This window comes from Tiliqua scincoides, chromosome 1 (genome assembly GCF_035046505.1).
Source record: "Tiliqua scincoides isolate rTilSci1 chromosome 1, rTilSci1.hap2, whole genome shotgun sequence".
Taxonomy (NCBI): domain Eukaryota; kingdom Metazoa; phylum Chordata; class Lepidosauria; order Squamata; family Scincidae; genus Tiliqua; species Tiliqua scincoides.
Window position 1 is genome coordinate 295981526 of NC_089821.1, and position 16319 is coordinate 295997844.

General features: G+C 44.4%; 1 protein-coding gene across 2 annotated transcripts in view; it reads right to left on the minus strand.

Moving 5' to 3' along the window:
- The window catches only part of CLMN (calmin), an 83844-nt gene extending 72438 nt beyond the window's left edge, over positions 1-11406 (minus strand). Inside the window, exon 1 of one of the 2 annotated variants that reach the window (XM_066628644.1) lies at positions 11232-11406. In XM_066628644.1, the coding sequence (XP_066484741.1) occupies positions 11232-11313 (82 nt within the window). In that variant the 5' untranslated portion in view covers positions 11314-11406. The remainder of the gene's footprint in view (positions 1-11231) is intronic. The other variant, XM_066628653.1, reaches the window with a different exon arrangement.
- Positions 11407-16319: the final 4913 nt, after the last annotated feature.

The following is a 16319-nucleotide window of genomic DNA, read 5'->3' on the forward strand; positions in this document are numbered from 1 at the left end:
CCTTCCAAGTGGGCTGCTTTGTGATGCAAGCAAGGACTGCTGTAGTTCTTGGTGTTGTGATGCAGGACCAGAGAGACTGGAGTTCAACTTCCCATTCAGCCATGAAGCTCAGTGGGCAGCCTTGGGTCAGGCACAAGGGTGTTGTGAGGATATAAAGGGAACTGTGCATGTTACTGTAAGCCCTCTGAAAGAAGAAAAGGATAAAAATGTAATTTAAAAGTTGGAGCCTCCCCCAGGCACCACTTGCCCTACACCAGGGGTGAGCAATCTAAGGGCAAGTGTCACTTTTTCAAGTGGTCCTCCTCTTATATTTAGTCAGAGAGAGAAACTGCCCTTTTCGCCCAGCAAAAGGTCTTTTCTAGTGGCTGTTCGCTGGTGTTCTGCATCTTTTTAGATTGTGAGCCTTTTTGGGACAGGGTTATCAAATTTAGTTATCTGATTTTTTTTCTCTGAAACCACTTTGTGAACTTTTTTTTTTGTTGAAAAACAGTATATAAATACTGTTAATAATAATTAATAAAATGTCCTGAAATTCTGACTCTGCAAGCCTGGATGGGCGGCTCTGCCATTCTCTGTCTGGTGTACGGCAAATTTGGAGGAATGCTTTGCCTCGCAAGCTGAGCTGCATGGAGGCCACTTCCAGGTGCTTGGCAACCTGGAAGTTTGACAGTGACACAATGACATCACTGCTGAACATCTGGCCCCTTTAAAGGAAAAGGTTACTGTCGCCCCCTGCTCTACTCCTTGTATCCCAAGTTGGGAAGAATGGTTGAAGATCTGCTGTTTTGCCTGCCTCTACAGCCCTCCTTACACACTCGCCTTTTCCACTGCTCCAAACAACTCAGCCCAGGAGAGGTAAGTAAAGATCTTTTTTTACTTACCTCCCTGTAAGCTGCCTGGCAGGCAATGGATTTCCTTGGACCAGTGTCAGCTATTTAGCTGGTGTAAGTCAAAGGAGCCTTGGGGGTGTGTCAGGTCAGGAAAAGGGGGATAGGATCTTGGCATGTGCCACTGAGATCCAACCTCTTATGTCCCCTCCCACCCCTGGTTCAGCCCACTCCCTGCCCTAATCCTCCCCCAAACTGCCCCACCACCACCTTGTCTGCTCTGGTGTAGGTTGACTGATTTTACCCATTGGCACATGCATGGAGTCTCCAGCCATTTGTGCTGTGGTCCTGCAGTACATGACAGTGGCACAGTTTTTATGACATTGGGCCCAGACTTACCGCAGCAGATCGTGAGATCTACTGACCCAGGCCCTCAGTAGGATTGGGCCATTAGGGAAACCTACACACAAGACCACACAAACAGTTCAGATCTCTGTTTGGCTGTAGCATTCACAATAATGTTTATATCTTAGCAGCAATGCTGCCAAATACACGATGACAGCCAAATTGCCTGTGGCACCACAGCAAATGGAGCTTTCACAGCCTGGGTTTCTCTAAAAAAATCAATAGCAAAATCTCCCTACAGACTTCAGTAAAAGCAAGGCAAATATTCCATGCCCCCACCGGCCTATTATCATACATCACGTCAGGCGGAAAAAGAGATTGGATTTTTAACTGGATGGCTGCTCTATTAGATCCATTATATCACATGGGACCATGTTGGCTGTTGCTGGTGAAAATAGGCTGAACTAGTTAGTCTCCAGCAGCTCAAGGCAATATCTAACATCTTGATGCTACAACTAAGACAGCTAATTTTCTAGAATCACATTGTCATCATTTCAGCAGGGACCTTAAACTGGTTTTACCCCATGATACATAGGAAAGGACACAACTTACCCAGTTTAATAAAATATTACACGGGACCCCTGAGTTATGGACATCCCAGAAACTGATGGCTGAGGGCCCAATCCTATCCAATTTTCCAGTGCCGGTGCAGCTGTGCCAATGGGGCATGTACTGTATCTTGTGGTAGGGCAGCAGTCACAGAGTCCTCCTTAAGGTACGGGAACATTTGTTCTCTTACCTTCAGGCTGCATTGCGGCTGCACTGGTGCTGGAAAATTGGATAGGATTGGGCCCCAAGTCCACGCAGGTCCAGTCTATCCACTGCCATGCTTTTGCACAGGTGCTGGGCTGGTGTGCTGAGAGAGCCTGCAGGTGTGTCATGGGAGTCTGGAGCACAGCAGTTGAAAATTGCTGAAAAACTCTTCCGGGTTCCGCAGCTCTACTTCTAGGGCAACTGTCTGTAGCAATGAATTGTCTGTAACTCTTCCTCCTCCAGCTCTCAGGACATTTGTCCTAGAAATAGCCACAGAACCCAGAAGAGTCTTCCAGCAGTCAGAAGCTGCATCATAGCTGCCTGAATTGAATGTGTAGCCTAGAACACATCCAACACTCCCTTGTAGCTGCATACAGAACGGTGGGGCCCATTATTTACTGTACCTTCTTAATTATGAATCCTTGGAAATCATCCAAACAACATGAGGTTTCCCCAGGGGCATGGTCTGAAGCAGGCCACTAAAAATAAGCCTGAAGTCAAAGATCTAGCTCATTATTTCAGATCAATATATGAGCTTCAACTTTCCTTACCTCCACAGCTCGGTATGCAAACTTTTCTTCTATACTCCAAACCTCTAGGACAGCCATTTTCAACCAGTGTGCCATGGCACATTGGTGTGCCATGAGTGGTCCACAGGTGTGCCACGGGAATCTGTGGGAAGGTCATTTATTAGTAGGCCCAATGGGGGATGTAAGCCCCCCACTGACAGCATGGTGAACCTTGCTGTCAAAAAACCTGAGGGTGTACTATGACAATTTTAGTGCCTTGTCAGTGAGATGAAAGAGGCTGAAAATCGTTGCTCAAGGACAACTTAATAAATCACTGTCAAAATCTTCGCTGCTACCCCCATATCTCTTGGCACATTACAATATAAATGGTATCTGAGCATTTTAAATTTGCCAACCAATTAAAAAAAACAACTACAAGTTGCAATTCACACACCCATAAAAGTCCGTGTCCCATGACCCTTTGGTAGGATGCTAATACATGCTAAAATAAAAAAATAAGAGCTTATTTATATGATGAAATATCGTATATCTCTACTTACTTCAAGAGTTGCAACATGTGTTAGGCATAGACTAGAGGCATTCTCCCATGGGGTAAAAAAGAGGTATTCTCCCCGAAATAATTTTGGCAAGCCTTCAGGATATCCACAATCATTAGACACAAAAGGTTCCAAAAACCACCATCTCAAACAGTATACACAGTTATCCACACATGGCTGCCATTTTACAGGTATATTTGATACTTAAACATATCATTTTCTTACTAGCTGAACAAATTGTCTAACACACAAAATTTATACTCAACACTTGGTTTACTCACCAAATTTTTCTGCCTGACAGCACTGCCAACCTTATTTGGAACCAAGAACCCATTCACATCATCCCATGGAGATCCCTGGCCACCACTTGAAATTCCAGCCCATCTCAGTGCTCTGTATCTGGCTAGCTGGTCAGTTGCTGCTGCTACTGCTGCCTTGCACAGAAACACTGGTTTGCATTCCACCACAACTCTTGAAAAGCAACATTTTACAACAGTGAGCAAAAGTTTAATCCTGTGCATGGTTGAAGCTGCACACGACCCAGCTAGCTACAAAGATCCCTAACAGAACATTCTCAGCCTATGCAGTGGAACTATATCACTGGATTTTTTTACACACTTGGTGACAATGTACCATTTAAAAAATACTGGAAATTTGTTTTTAAAAGGTTATTTCTTTAATGCCAGTAGAAACCCAAGAACAGAAGACATCACAAGCAGTGCTACTGAATGATCCAAGATATTGCATTAGGAAGAAACACAAGACACTAATAGGTAATTTATCAGTTGAAGCAAGAATGCTCCTGGCTTCAGTTAAAAAGCTGGAAGGCTTATAAACAGCAGTGGAAAAACAGAGTGAAAGATATAAGATATAAATAATGATGTGCAAATTATAGTCATTATTAAGACAAGACAGGGCAATGACAACACTATTTTGTGGTTGTTTGTGTAAATCCTGCAAAATTGCACACATACACGCACACACTACCGGTGACATCATTTAAGAGAAAATTATTATGAAGGTCTGTCCAGATTCTACTTTACATGTTACGTAAAATAACAGAGTTCAATCTATTCAAAATCCAAAAAAGAAGTTGACATCTTTCTCATGTTTGTCAGGCATGCTTTATAGCACAGAACTCTAGTGTGACGTTCAGGAAATCATCACAAGATAACAGGTTTCTGTTTAGATTTATCCATGGTTCTATCTTTATTACATCATACTGAAGATTTCCCAGTTATTAATTGTGAAGTTATTACTTATATGTTAGGGACAGCTAGATTGTGGCGCACAAAACACTGGAAGACAGAGTTCCAAATATAGAGGAATAAGAAAAACAAATGGGTTATTTTGGCAAAAAAAAATTGATGCATTACATTCAGTTTAGAGAAGCCTGTAAATGTAATGACAACTTTCTGGAATAGGGCATTGTTTTATATATTTTGATTTTCTTTACAAATGAATAACTATACACCTAGAATTGACTTTGTGATTTTATGAGTCAAGAACTGACAAAAAAAGTTTTCAGCTGTCACGTGAGGGTCCCAAGATTTCTCAAAAAGCTGGTGACAAAGCATTTGTCAATGTGGCCTGACAACTTCCCCAGTATATAATTCACCAAATATTTACCATTTTGATACCCAATATGAAGTTTCTATACTATAAATGTTTGTTGTACTTTCCAGCAAACTCCATAGAAGAGGTTTGATCATTGTATTTGCTCACTGCTGTTCTAAAGCCCTTGTTCCAAAGCAGCACCTTTCTAAACAAGCCCACTGTTGCTTACTGCAAGGGAACAAGTTCCCTGCTAAGTGTGATTAGGATTGCAACCTCTGCATGAAGCAAGTCTACTTATTTGCCTCTGTGAACGTTATGTAATAAAACAGAAATTAAACCACGTTCCATCAACTGCTGTAATTTTCTCTGCATGTCTTGTAGCTGCATTATCATTTGCTGCCTTGCTGAATGAGAATGGCATGTAATCCCAATCCTATTATTTCAATACAAGGTACGGCTATACTTCAGTTTCACGTCAGCTGTTGATTAAAAAGATTGGAATGGAGGACATTAAATAAATTGTTTTTCCATCCCTGCACACCAAAGCCGCTCATTTATGGTTAACAGCATTTGGTACTGTTACTGCCAACTCTTGTCTTGCTCAGGAAGATGAGGAAACAGAACTTTGCTGGAAATATTTTATCTGTACTGAATGATAATAGTAGTCAAGATAATTTTGCTTTCCCATTAGCTCACATTTAGACAGAATGGGTAAGACAATGTGTCATTTCTGTCTTTATTCCCTATGCAGCAATTCATTTTGAGGACCCCTGTTCTCGTCAGATCATAAACCAAACTCTGTTTAGATAGACCAGTGATTTTCAACCTTTTTCATCTCATGGCACACTAACAAGGAACTCAAATTGTCAAGGCACACCATCAATTTTTTTTTTTTTTTACAATTAACAAGGCACATCATGCTGTTGGTGGGGGGTTCACATTCCCCAATGGTCCTACTAATAAATAACCCTCCCCCAAACTCCTGTGGCACACCTGCAGACCATTTGCAGCACACCAGTGTTCCACGGCACAGTGGTTGACAATGGCTGAGACAGACACTGTTGAAGATCTGAAGTCAGGTCTGGTCTGTGAAAATCACAGAAGATTCCTTCAGAGGGATTTGTCTCCAAGCCCATGACATATATTTCTGTCAAATGTTACTGAAATCAACAGCCTGGATCTCTTTATTCCGCTAGAATCAAACTTGAATCTTGTTAGTCTCTTGATCAACTGCATTAGGCATTAGGACCAAATATTCCAAATGTTCTACATCAGCAGTTCTCAACATTTTCAATCTTCAGAGACCTTTACGCTCTTAAAGAAAGACTTGAGGGGCCCTGCTGGTGCATTCATGGAGTCTTGGGGAACCCCAAAGTGCCAACAGATCCATGGAGTGGCACAACTCAGAGCAAATACCAGTCTTATAATGTACTCATGAAGCCCCTGAAAGGGTCTCAGGGAGCCCCAGGGCTCCTAGAAGCACACTTTGAGAAACACAAGAATAGCATCCTCAAAATATTTGACTGTTTACTAAGGTCACTTTGTATTCAGATGGTCAGACACAAACATTATAGCTTTAAAACTTGTAATCTTAGGCACACTTCAAAGAATATCCCAGGGACTCAATGGAGCTCAGTCCCAACCAAGAATGCATAGTATAAGGCTGAATGAGCTACTTCCTGTCTACTATATGACTCTTATTACACATTTCCTCATTCTGCACCTTCAACATGTTTTTAAAGCTTTAAGGTTTTCTTTTTTCCCCTAGGCAACAGCTGCTCTGGACCAACTTCGGCTTCCTCCAAGTTAACAGGCTGATGACTCATAACAAACACAATTTATGTACGTATGCAAACTGCCACATGGAGCCAGACCGTAGGTCTACCTAGCTCTGTACAGTGACTGGTAATAGCTCTCCAGCATTTTAGATAGAGGTCTTTCCCAGTTCTACCTGGAGATGCAAGGGACTGAGCCTGGGACTGAGCTGTTAACCCTTATGGTATGCAAACACCAATCACCATTCACCTTACTTTGGCCCTATACATCTACTGCCAGTGTTGAACTCGAGATAATTCCTGGTATCTAGCTTGCTATAGAATCTATAGCAATAGAATGTTGAAGAGGTTATATAATATGTTAGTTGCAGCAAAAGCAGCAGGGGACTGAGGCACTTCAAAGACTGACAAGCTTTTGCTAAAACAGATTTCATTGACTGGAGCCGATTTCATCCGATGCATCTAGTAAATTAAGTTCTATCCCATAAAAGCTGATGCTGCAATAAATGTGTTACTCCTGAAAGTGACAACCTGAAACCAAAGCAGGCTGATACAAGGACAAATCCGTTTCACTAAAAATAATTGGACTACCAAACTGGACTAACAGGCTGCTGCTGTGCAGAAGTTTCACTTGGTTCAGTGGTACTTATTCCTAAGTAAATATGCTTCAGGTTGCAAACTGAGCGATGGGAATTATACTGAGCCTTCCACCGCAGGATACATAAGTCCATTCTCAAGTTTAATTGCTCCAGAGAGGCAGCCCAATCTGACCTAACTCCCTGCATGACAATGCAGTGGAGCCAATGCAGCTTGCACTGCGTCCTGCATGGAGTTTTAGCTGCTGGAGGTCTCCTTGGGGCAAATCCCACAGCCACTATGGATCAACTCGAACCTGCACCAGCAAAGTCCTAGATGATCAGTGCCAGCGAATCAGGTCCAGGAAGGGGGTAGAGATTTGGCATGTGCCACAGCTGATCCTGTCCACCTCCCAGGTCCGACCTGCCCGCCTACTGCCCCATCACCTCACCATTCTACCCATCCCAACCCTGTTCAACCGTTCTCCCCACCCCACCCTCTGCGCAGGATTACACCAATCCCCCAGCGCATGAATGAAAGCGCTGGCCTTTGTGCTGGCAGTTTGTGCTGCTGCAAGGTGCTTTACAACTGCTTTGTGTCAACCCACACAGGATGTTCTACTGGTGCACATTTTAGATAGGAATGGGTCATAAGTGTATTTTCAAGCCAAATTTTAATCCTTGTACCATAGTGAAGGATAAGAAGGCATTTACAAAACTGAAACTCACAGCTGCTAAAATCATGTTTCTCAACATGAACATGAAGGATAGCCCTGAAGCATTTACCTGACCTTCTAGGTTAGCCCCACCCACAGGACTCAATCCAAGCAGCAACGGCTTCCTCAGAACAGCTCTAAGATATGGTCAGCATTAACATACATTCTCATTATTCTATGACGATAATATCTTAACTTTCAAAGAATCAGAGTTGGAAGGGACCTGCATGATCCCCGAGTGCAACTCCTGCCAAAATAGGCAACCCACAACTTGCTCCAACTTCTGAATCGCATACACTTTCAAAGGGTGAACTCTGCATGAAACTAAACTGAAAAAGTCCACAAACCTTGCTAAAACCAAGCAGTCTCATTTATCCCACAAGAATGTGATCATGCAAGAATAGTAGCTTGTTAGAAAGAATGACTTGTGAATGACCAAGATGGACTCAGTACCACATAAGAAGAGCCCCACTGGATCCAGCCAAAGGCGCATCTAGTCCAGCTTCCTGTATCTCCCAGTGGCCCACCAAATGCCCCAGGGAGCACACAAGACAACAGGCACAATCTGCAGCCTGGTGTCCTCCCCTCTTCTGGCAATCAGAGGCAGCCTGCCTCTAAAACCAAGAGCTTGCACATACCTACTATGATTTGTAACCCGTAATGAACTTCTCCTCCAGAAATTTGTCCAATTCCCTCTTAAAGGCATCCAGGCAAGATGCCATAACTATTTCTTGTGGCAAAGAGTTCCACAAACTAATTACACGCTGGGTAAAGAAATATTTTCTTCTGTCTGTCCTAACTCTCCCAACACTCAACTTTCGTGGATGTTCCCTGGTTCTGATGTTATGCGAAAGCAAAAAGAGCATCTCTCTATCCACTCTCTCCATCCTGTGCATGATTTTGTATGTCTCAATCATGTCCCCCCTCAGGCGCCTCTTTTCTAGACTTCTAGGCACTGTAGCCTTTCCTCATAAGGGAGGTGCCCCAGCCCAATAATCATTTTTGTTGCTCTCTTTTGCACCTTTTCCATCTCCACTATATCCTTTTTGAGATGTGGCAACCAGAACTGGACGCAATACTCCAGGTGTGGCCTAACCATCGATTTGTACAGTGGCACACATGTGAGTGTACCTGAAATTCCAGACAGGGCTTACTATTTCAGGTAGGTAGCTAGGCAGAGATTTTATTGTGCCACACGCTCAGTTACAGTTCAAGCAGCAAACTCTAGCTTCAGATCATATATAGTAATGTTAGCACCCAGGTCTTAAAGAGAGGACAAACAAGCTTATTTCCTTCCTAAATGTGAAAATGAACAAAAACGAATGCCTTCACCCAGAAATGCAGCAAGGCCCACATGGCACGCATCAGGTGGCTGCGTTCACTGGAAAGTTTGGTGAACATTTAGAAAATATGGCCACTTCAGCAACACATGCTTAACAATAAGGGGAACATTGCAAGGTACAAACACTGACTAGTTCTTCCCCTTCAATAGGTGCTGGTGAGGTGAAGGACACACACACCCGCACACCTCTAGTCCAACTGTTGGCATAGCTATTGTTTTGGGACAGAAATTTCTGAATCCAGATAGCGTATGAACAAACTCATTCTATGTTCCACCACCAATACAGGACAATCAGATCAAGATGTTGATCACAAGGACCCAGATTCCTTAAAACTCATACAGGTGGTCAAGAGAAATTACCAATGTTTCCAAAACATTGTATATAATAAGCTAATGAAATTCACGGTAGTGACTCATAAGGGTTAAGTTCATAAATTGCTCGCTTAGTCATGAAACATTGCAGAAGTCATCTAAAAAGTCAGAAGAAGCTGCCCTCGCTGACTTTTGACTCCAGGAGACCCTTGCCTCCCAATCTAGAAGTAGAGATGTTCCAATACACAATGGAATGCATGAAGCACCACCTCCAACACACACACACACACCATTTACGTATTCATGCTAACAAGCATGGCTTCAGAAATCTAGTTTTGAGTTTTCCCCAACTCTGTTCCACACATTCATAGTCAGATATGTCTACACTTACTGTCTCCCAATGGATCTCATTTTTTAATGTTCCTTGTCATTATTTTTAAAAATCTCCTTGACACATCATCATAGCAAGGTCATATCATCAGATCTTCTAAAGCACTGCAGCGAACCCATGAAAAAGAATGTACAAAATCACCTGTAAGCCCATCCCAAAGGTCAGCATACACACACCGTCCAGTTATCATGTTGATGGAAGACACTACAGCAGATAATGGCAGTCTTCACAACTTCCCTGGCCTTTTTCTATTTGTTCAATAAGAGGTGTGTGAAATTATTTCGTAAGGTAGAGGAGGAACCAAGCACTGATTGTAGGACAGCATATTACAACACCTCAGAAAATTCCTTACCCTTTGAGATCTCTAGTCAGAGATCTACCCAAGTATATCAGTTTCCTTAATCAGTGAAGATACTGACATTTCAGACAGTTGAGTGAAAAGAGTAGAGCACCTATTGAACAAAATTGTTCATCCATTGGAGAAAGGGAACAAAAGCCAAAGCAGGAGAATACTGTGGTTAGGGCCAACTAGAATGCCCCCAAATAGTGAATAAACCTTTGAGTTCTCCAGAACTCTTCTTCAAGCTGGATAATGACTAAAGGAACAAGGGACACCCTTCCCAGGCTTGCAAGTTTCAACTACTGCAGAAATTGTCAAACTTCATGTTTGCACAAGTCCATTTATTTTTATAACTAGAATCCACATGGTCCATCAAAGTGCATTAGATGTACAACACAAGGTGCATCCTGCCTGAACTGTCACTGTGTAACTAATCTGGGTGAAAAAAATATCTTGAGTATGCATTTTTGCTTAAGAAAACAAGAAACACTTTGCTGGATCTGACCAAAGTTCTCCAAATCCAGCGTTATTTGGGAAAACGCAATCACCTGGTCCTAGAAGAAAGATTTACCCCACATTGTGTCAGTGGTCCACCCATTTTACGACGTAATTTTGGAATTTTGTTGTTTTTTTTGCTTTAGGTACTCTGCAATATTGAATGATCTAACTTTGTCTCAAGTTCAGAACTGAGACGGATACAACCATCCCTTCTCTCGTTCATGCGCAAGGCTCTTCTGCAAGTCCCAAGCCATAACAGAGCACTTTAAATTTTTTTTAAAAAGTCATCAGAAATCAAACCTTACACCTCCACAGATCCAAAAACTGGTGCAAGCCCCCTCCCTCTGTGTGTGTGTGTGTGTTGCAAAATACTTCCAATTTCCTTGCATTAGACTAAGTCCATTTATATATATAAAAAAGACATGCATCTGGGGGAGGGAGGGGGGCCGTCCAAGCAAGTAGATCAAAGTAGCAAGGAAAAAAGGAAACAGAGCTCAAAACGCACAGAGAAGGAGGGGGAAGGGAAGGAGCTGGAGTTTGCAGTCCTCAAATCGAATCCATCTGGAAGCAGAAACCGGAGTGGGGGGGACGGGCTCTTTGGAGGACCCAGATGTGTTTGCGCACACACACACCAGGAGGAGCAGGGTAGGGAAATATAGAAGATACGTGGTTACCTTGGAGGTTCTGAACTCTGATGTCGCTGATCTGCCCGATGAGTTCTTCCCGCTGAAACCAGTCCCATTCGTGGCCAGCCATGGAGGAGCAGGAGGAGGTGGGGATGGAAGCAGGGCGGCTGCAGAAGTGGGGAGCCCCTCGATGCTCTCCACCCCCCCGGACGCGCACACACACACACACGCTCAGTGGCTAGAGAGGAGCGCAAGCAGAGGAAGAGGAGGAGGGAGAGGGAAGCAGCAACGGGCAGGCAAAGGGATGGGAGGGGGTAGGGACTGTTTGCAGGGAAGGGAGCAGGAGTGGACGGGCTGAGTGGAGGGGGGGCACTCCACGCCACTGGGGGGGGGGAAATCAAGAAGCTCCCCGGGAGGGAGGAGGCTGGGGGAGGCGTCCAAGGAAAGGGGCTGGGCAGGGCAGCCGGACCCCGCCGGGATGGGCAGGCACCTCCAGGCAGGCAGGCAGTGCCACCAGTCGTGCGCCTCCCCAGCCTCGCACCTCACGTTTGGCAAGGGCGCAGGCGAGCCTCGAGGTCTCCAAGGGGCATATTGTGATGGGGGAGGGGGGAGGGTGACGCGGAGAGGCAGGCTGGGGTAGGAGTCGCACTGAGAACTACCCAGCCAGGCAGAGACAACCTGGGTTAATGTTTACTGGAGAGCAGCAGCAGGGCGCGTTGCGTGCGCGCACAGCAGCTCTCCAGGCACTGAGCACAAACAGGCACCACACACACACGGAGGCGCCCAGCCCAGCCTCCTCTCTCTCTGGCTGCAACAGGCTTACACCCAAGGAACCCCACTGGGCGTAATGGCCACCCTTCCCTTGCCCACTGGCAGCAGGAAAGGAGGGCAGCCTGGCAGGGCTGCTCCTTAGCCTCCTCTACCAGGAGCTGCTGAGGAAGAGCAGCAGCTTGGCACTCCCGCCTGGGGGGGTGCAGAGGAGGCGAGCGAGCGAGCGCCCCGAGAGCAGCTCAGGAACCAGCCAGCAGCAGCGCCAGAGGGGAGGAGGAGGAGGAAAAGGCGCGCGCCAGAGAGGAGCAGGCAGGCTGAGGGAGGAGGAGCGAGAAGTATTTATAACCCTCCAGCCAACCTGTGGGTTCTGGGAGCATCCAGGGCTCCCTCAGAAAATGGCCCTGAAGAGGAATTTGGGGGGCCTGACTCATGCCAAGAGAGCTCCTTCCAGAGTGGCCTCCTGCACTGAGGAAGCAACAGCCAAGGAAGGGGTGGCACCCCTTGCACCCTCTCATGGCCTCCTGCCTCTCCATCTTTTGGCCTCCCCTCACAGAAGAAAAATGTTCACTCCCACTTGTAACCTTTGGGAAAGAAATCACTGCAGTTCTCAAGGGGTGCTGAAATCAAAGGGTTCATCCAGAAGGTGTCAGGAGAGCTGTGGGACAAAAGACAAGCCACCCTTAAGACAATCATCCAAAATCAAGCCATCCTTAAAACAAGGATCAAAATACATAATAAACAGGAACGCGCGGTGGGTGGGGAGGCAGGTGAGGCAGAGCCTCCCCACCGGAGTCCTTTGAAAAGCGCCACCGCCCTGTGAGGTGTGTGCACTCACAATCCACGCGCACATGTGCGCATGGGCTGTGTGTGCTTGCACACTTCACACGCAGGGTGACCAGGTGTCATAACTGCAAAAACGGACCAGGCATTCCGAAATGTAGAATATCCAAGAAAAATTTAGGACATGGCAAAATAAAATTTAAAAACACTCGTACCTGTATATTGATTTAATGCAGTTAATTTAAACACCATATTACTTATTGTTGAATTTTAAACTGTATTACATATAATATAATTGATTAATTACGAGAATGCTTTGCGCTGTCTGCCAGGGCCCACTCACAGGGAAAAGGAGGGCATTTAAGTTCTTTTCCAGGATAAGATACTAAAAAAGAGGACATGTTCTGGAAAAAAGAGAACATCTGGTCACCCTGCCCACATGGTGGCAGAGGGAAGGCTCTGCCTCACCTGCCTCCCCACCCACTGCATGACCCTGGTAACAGTAATAACTGCAGCAACCCACCACAAATAATATCAAATAAATACATTTAAACCAGACAACAAGTGACTCCAGTGAATCAAAACCTGGAGACCACTACTTTCAGGAGGAAAATCAGTTAAGTCTGAATAGCTTCCTTAAAAACCAGATTTAGGCTTGACATCAAGAAAGTATATGCTGGCAGGCCTCTCTGGGAAGGGCATTTTTGCAACTTTGGTTCCTCCACTTAAATGTGGTTTGGGATGAGGCTTGAGATGATGTAGGGACTTTGAAGCTAGTTAGCCAAGGTGTAGCCATTTTCCAATTCAGAAGGGGTGCAAAGGGGTTTACTATGGTTGGAGGGAGTGTGCTAAGGTAGTACTAACAGGTTATGCTTAACACAGGCTGGAGGAGCAAGTGCAACTGAAAGCACAAACTAGCAAGCAAAGGACAAACAAGAACAACAAAAGATGAAAAACGAGAAGTGTTTACAGACACATGTCAGACACTTTACAGACAGATTTCCCATAAGGTAATATAGAGGCTATTGTGGAGTAAGCTCATTCTGGACCATTCATTTCTTTCTTGATGGCCCTTGATTGCACATCAAGGTGCAATGATGAACACAATGGTCATGATGAACACAATGGTCATGATGGTCATGAACACAATGGTCATGATGGTCAAGGTGCAATGATGAACACAATGGTCATCTCCTGTTGTGTCACACCCTGAGAAAGATGCAGTCAGAAGACCTGTGTCCTGTTTCACATGAGGCTCTTGACTGAGTTTCCCATGATGTTGGTGAGGGAAGCTAGGGCTGATGGCACATCTTTAATGATCACAAATGGTCCTGTTTACCTCAAAGTCAGGAAGTTCCCAGGATGTGATGTTTTCTGACCAAGCAAGGTGTGACTTGTCATAAAATTTTCCAAAGCAAGTCTTCTCACAAGCGGGGGTGGGGGGGTTGCGCCAATGAAAGAAAGTCTGGCCCTTTACCTAAAGGCCTGTAGAACCTGATGCTGCATTTGCCATCAACCCAAATGGCACAGCACAAGATGGGCCAGAGTCTTGCTCTCCTGAGGTGCACCCAGCGCCACGTACACATGTATGTAAATGTGTTAGGGCAATAGTTCTCAAACTTTTTAGCACCAGGACCCACTTTTTAGATCAACAATCTGTCGGCACCCGACAGAAATGATGTCATTAACCTGGAAGTGACATCATCAAGCAGGAAAATTTTTAACACCCCCCATACAACAAAATAAATCAAATTAATTAAGCAAATTAAAAGTTTACAATAAATATAAGTTTTAAAAAATTATTTGAAATAAAGAACTCCCAAGCAGTTGCTGATCTGTTTAAAAAAATTCCCCAAGCATTCCAAAGGCTGAAATCCTATCCACATTTACCTGGGAGTAAGCATCAAGTCTATTAAAAATAAAATACACATTAAAATGAATGGGGATCCACCTGAAATTGGCTTGTGACCCACCTAGTGGGTGCTGACCCACTGTGAGAAACACTGTGTTGGGCAATATGTCACTGCTTAAACATGTTTAAACACAGGTGTGCCACTCGGTGCAGATGCAGAGGACTGGTATAGGGCATTGACTTTACCAGAGTTTGGAGCTAGACAGTCTGCTGGGATAATAAGAGGAACCTACGGCCTCTGAAAGCACCCGATCTCGGAAGCTAAGCAGAGTCAGGCCTGGTTAGTATTTGCATGGAAGGAACTTACCATATCGCCACTTCCCTGTTATTTGCAATTGTTCTTGGGCAGGAATCTATGGGGAAACTATCCAAATCTATGGCTTGAAGGGTGTAATCCTATGGATGCTTACTTGGGTATATGTCTCCACTGTCTCACTGAAGTAAATGGGACTTACTTCTGAGTGTACAAGCATAAGGTCAGGCTGCAAGCAGCAAACCTTAGAAATTCATCTCCAGTGTCAACCTTCTTGAAATCAGAGATGGCAGAGATCTAAGATTCAGGGTGGGGAGTTTTATGCAGAAATACCAACCAGCCAACCCACTTAGTTCTACTATTCAGAAACAGGAAAAACAAAACTCAAGTGGGTGGGAATGTCCCCGAATGAACACACACACACATGGTTCTTTGGATTTTGGAGAGGCAATCAAACAGGCGACAGAAGAATTCAAAGAACTTCTTAACATTTACTCGTTTGCAAACGGGACCCCCACACACTTGGAGGACCCAGAAGGATTGCAATCATGCAGGTTTTACAGGGAAAAATAACATGCAGATGCCCAAAACAACATTCGACATGTTATCAGTACAGGATGTTGATCTGAGGATGGCAATTCAATACACATCAGCAGTTTGTTTACAGAGATATCCGTTAGAGGGGGTCTGGCACTCTGACTCATCCCTTTTACCCTAACCTTTTTATCCTTGTTTGTTGATTGCCCTTGTCTAGGACCTTTCTGTTCACCCTTGGAGGCGTAATATCACAGTTAACTGGTTCTCTAAGAGGGATAGCTTTTTGGTCAGGGAAGAGCCTTATGGGTGAACTGGGCATCTTGGGATATTTCCATATTGTGAGCTGGGCACATTGTTATCAGTTAGGGTATCAGATCAAGACCCCTTCTAGTAATATGGTAGAAAGGAAGCATCACGCCCCCAGTTCTTCAGCAGCCGTCATATTCAAGCAAATGAGCAAGACATCATGATACAGGGAACTAAAAAAAAAAAATTTTCTTGGGCACTATTAAATAAATCATGACAGCTAGTAATTGAACTAAATATTTCATTGGGTAGTTTGTAGCTTCTTCATCTTGCCGGCGTATGTCATCTATGACCAACTGCAATAAAAACACATGCAGCAGGATCCACATTCTTTTGCGTGTTTACTTCAATGTGATGCCTGCTGAGTTGAATAGGGCTAATTCCTTACTAAGTGCACCTTAGGATTGTAGGTTTAATATTCTCCCGTGGGCACAGTCCATTGCTTTGAACACCCATGAACCATCAGGAATGAACCTTGTAAAAGTTCCCTTTAAATGAATCACTCAGACTAATCCTAAGAATGTTGGCTCAGAAATAGGTCCCTCGAAGTTTGATAGGACTGACTTCCCAGTAAGTG